This window comes from Sorghum bicolor, chromosome 5 (assembly GCF_000003195.3).
Source record: "Sorghum bicolor cultivar BTx623 chromosome 5, Sorghum_bicolor_NCBIv3, whole genome shotgun sequence".
NCBI lineage: Eukaryota > Viridiplantae > Streptophyta > Magnoliopsida > Poales > Poaceae > Sorghum > Sorghum bicolor.
Window position 1 is genome coordinate 61,057,644 of NC_012874.2, and position 3,187 is coordinate 61,060,830.

At 42.6% G+C, this 3,187-nt stretch overlaps 1 protein-coding gene across 1 annotated transcript; it reads right to left on the minus strand.

The window, feature by feature from the left end:
- LOC8066061 (binding partner of ACD11 1) lies at positions 1,265–2,946 on the minus strand. The gene is made up of 4 exons (XM_021461093.1): positions 2,815–2,946; positions 2,367–2,470; positions 2,165–2,240; positions 1,265–2,014 (listed from the first exon to the last, which is right to left on the minus strand). Exons 1-4 carry the CDS (start codon positions 2,944–2,946, stop codon positions 1,400–1,402), a joined length of 927 nt encoding a protein of 308 aa, XP_021316768.1. The 3' UTR covers positions 1,265–1,399.

The following is a 3,187-nucleotide window of genomic DNA, read 5'->3' on the forward strand; positions in this document are numbered from 1 at the left end:
CTCTTCGAATTCTAAACTAAATATGTTATTCCCTAAACTACAAAACCGTTCAAATTACCTTTTTGGAGTGTTTTAAGGTGGTTTTATTTTTTCTTTAGATGAAAATATTCTGGTAAAGACTTGATGAGGTTTTTAAACCAGAGAAAATTTCTCTAGGCTTTAGAAAATTGGAGAGCAAAAGTCGAGTGATAGACTGGAACATGGAAAATCTAACTATAATATTTAAACCTTGTAAGAAATATCTTTAGAAGCTTCCAAAGAAAAGATTTAGTTCTAGAAAAATGAAAGAAATATCCAAAAATATTATAATGGATTTCTAAACATAGTTCGATTTTTTAAAGAAATTTCTAGATATTTGTGCTATTTTCCTAGTGCCAAACCTATTTTTGGAAGCTTTTCTAGAGATATTTCATGGATTATAGATATTTTTTTTTCACAAAAATTTTATAAACTTCAAGTAATTTTAATGTTTAAAATATTATAAATTATTTATTAGATTTTTTAACTAAAAAAGACAAAACTGCCTTTAAACCACTTCAAGAGGTAATTTAAACTGTTTCTGAGAGCTCAGGATTTGAGATGTCTGATGTTAAAGAAAACTCATAAGAAAAGCCTGGTAACTCCTGGACTGCAGCTGTAGAAAAGCCTGCTAGCAGCCCACTAGCCCAGCAGCAAACGGCCTACAAAACACCTTATCAGAGAGCAGACCCATTATCGCTGTTTGAGCAGGAAGTGACAAATTTTACCCAAAAAAATCTAAGTTGTTCGATCAGCGTTCAATTTTCTACTTGAAAATGTGACTGATTGGTAAGCTAAAAATCAGTCCTCTAATAAGGAGACAGATCTCCTTAAAATCCTTAATTTCATGCCATTTCTCCCCTCTCTCCAAAGTACAGAAGATCTAGGCTTATTTAGTTCCTAAAAAGTTTTGCAAAAAATTTTAGATTCCCCCGAATCTTATAGCACATGCATGAAGTATTAAATATAGATAAAAATAAAAACTAATTACACAGTTTACCTGTAATTTATGATACGGATCTTTTGAGCCTAATTAGTCCGTGATTGAATAATATTTATCAAATAAAAACGAAAGTGTTACAGTATCCGAAATTTCAAAATTTTGCCAACTGAACAAGGCTACCTCCTTTTTATTTATATTAATTAGAAAAAACGATTACAACACCCTTCTGTGCCAAATTTGATTTATCTTAAACCGAAAAGATATTGAATTTATTGTGTCAAGTTAACAGGACAAATTCATGCGGTTTGATTTCTATCTTATTTTTCAAAGTCTTTTATTTATGCATTCATTGTATTTTCTGTATATATATAATACCAGAAAAACAGGTAAGAAAGCCGAAGGAAAAAAAAATCATACTCATACTACTCCTATGGACTTCTACATTGCACCGTGCTGAGCTGCAGCTACCTGTCCGTCGTGCACGTCGACACGACCCGCGTTCCCTTGCTCCGCCGCCGTGCCTTCCTCCTCGGCCCTGACCACCTTCTCCATGGTCATGGCGCCGACGTCGGACGCGGCCCTGGCGACGGCGCCGACGGCGGCCGACACCCACGCGGCGCCGCGCGACGCGTAGGGGCTGCCGGCCACGACCTCCCCGGCCGCGGAGAAGGCGCCCCAGGCGCGCTCCGTGACCTGGAACCGCTCGTCGACGCCGCGCGCCGCGCCGCGGGCCGCCGCCGTGCCGAGGCTGAACTTGTCGCTGAGCCCCAGGCGGCGGTCCAGCGACGCGACGCGCGCCGTCGCCGTGGACAGCAGCTGCTGGTGCCGCCCGTCGAACGACTGCGCGCGCCGCAGCGCGTCCTTGCTCAGCACGAAGCCCTTGGCCAGCATGGTGCTCACCACCTCCTCCGCCTTCTTCACGGCCTCCCCGGTCGGCGTGCCCGGCGCCGGCGACCTTTCTTCTGGATGCGAGTGGGAGTAGGCTTCCGGTGGCAGTTCGTAGTCTTCCACTGGCGCGATGTTCACAGGAACATCGCCACACATGCTTGATCCCTGCAACCAGGCATAAGAATTTTTTTTCAAGATTGTTCAGAGATGATATTTACTGGAATCAAGAGGAGATCGAAACGATTTACTGAAAGTTTAAAACGTTTAATTAAAATAAAATGTTGAGAGATAGATGCTAAAGGTGTGCACGCATACAGAGAGGAGTAGAGCTGTGTCAGCTCCATGGAACTCCTTGAAGGTGACATAAGCGACCTGAGACGTCTCCGAGTCCCTGCCATGATTTAGAGCGAATTTCATCAAAAAATGATTTAGAGCAAAACAAGCACATGGGAGTTGGGAAAAATTGTGCGTGGTTTAGGACTTGGGACTTGGGAGTTGGCAAGGGAATCGATCACACCTTCGCATCTCGACATACTCGATCTCGCCAGAGAAGGAGAAGAACTCCTTCATGTTCTCCGCGGTCGCTGAGAGAGGTACGTTGGTCACCTTGATAGTTCTGACCTGAAGCAGGGAGAACATCATATATATCATATTAATCAATGACTGAGCTTCCACTAGAGTCATTAGTTATTTAACTGGTACTTGTGCAGACGTAACGCATGTTATGTTGAAACAACACTGAGTATGTTGTTGAACAGTGTTCACTGATTTCAACTTTTTGCCAAACAAAACATTGGTAGTTGTCATGTGTATATTTTTCAGTAAGTAGACGCAAAAAGCACTCAATTTTTTCCTCTTTGTAAAACATGAATGGCATGCATGGGCAGAGTAGGATAATATGGTGGTGTGGCAATCTGGTGTACTAGTTATTATATTGGTGCAGAGAGATGAATCGTCCGACTCACGTCCGACACGTCGATCGTCCAATTGGGGGAAGTGCAGGGCTGTGGTGATGCTGATGATGATGGTGATGATGTGCAAAGTTCAGCTGGAGCGACTCCTATCCTCAAATAGCCAGGGTCCAGCCGGACCTGCATTAGCAGACATGCATGAGGATCATCAGCTAATCAGGGCTTATGCATGTTTTACCATCTTCCTGATGAAGAAACTGAAGCAAGGCACCTAGCAAGCATCCTGGGACTAAACCAACAAGTTCAGTTCCATTAATTGACTACTATTTTGTTTTTGTCTACTTATTAACGGTTTCTTCTTTGTGCATTGAGCAGACTGCAGACCAGTGCAAAGTTGGAAAATACACAGTGATAAAGAATAGCTGAA

What these genes read in the sequence shown, in the direction of transcription:
- LOC8066061 (XM_021461093.1), bottom strand. Translation starts at nt 2,946, where the DNA reads ATGCAGGTCCGGCTGGACCCTGGCTATTTGAGGATAGGAGTCGCTCCA. An exon ending in GAGTATGTCGAGATGCGAAG is followed by an intron (nt 2,241 to 2,366) that starts GTGTGATCGATT and finishes AAATCATGGCAG; the next exon opens with GGACTCGGAGACGTCTCAGG. An exon ending in ACACAGCTCTACTCCTCTCT is followed by an intron (nt 2,015 to 2,164) that starts GTATGCGTGCAC and finishes GCCTGGTTGCAG; the next exon opens with GGATCAAGCATGTGTGGCGA.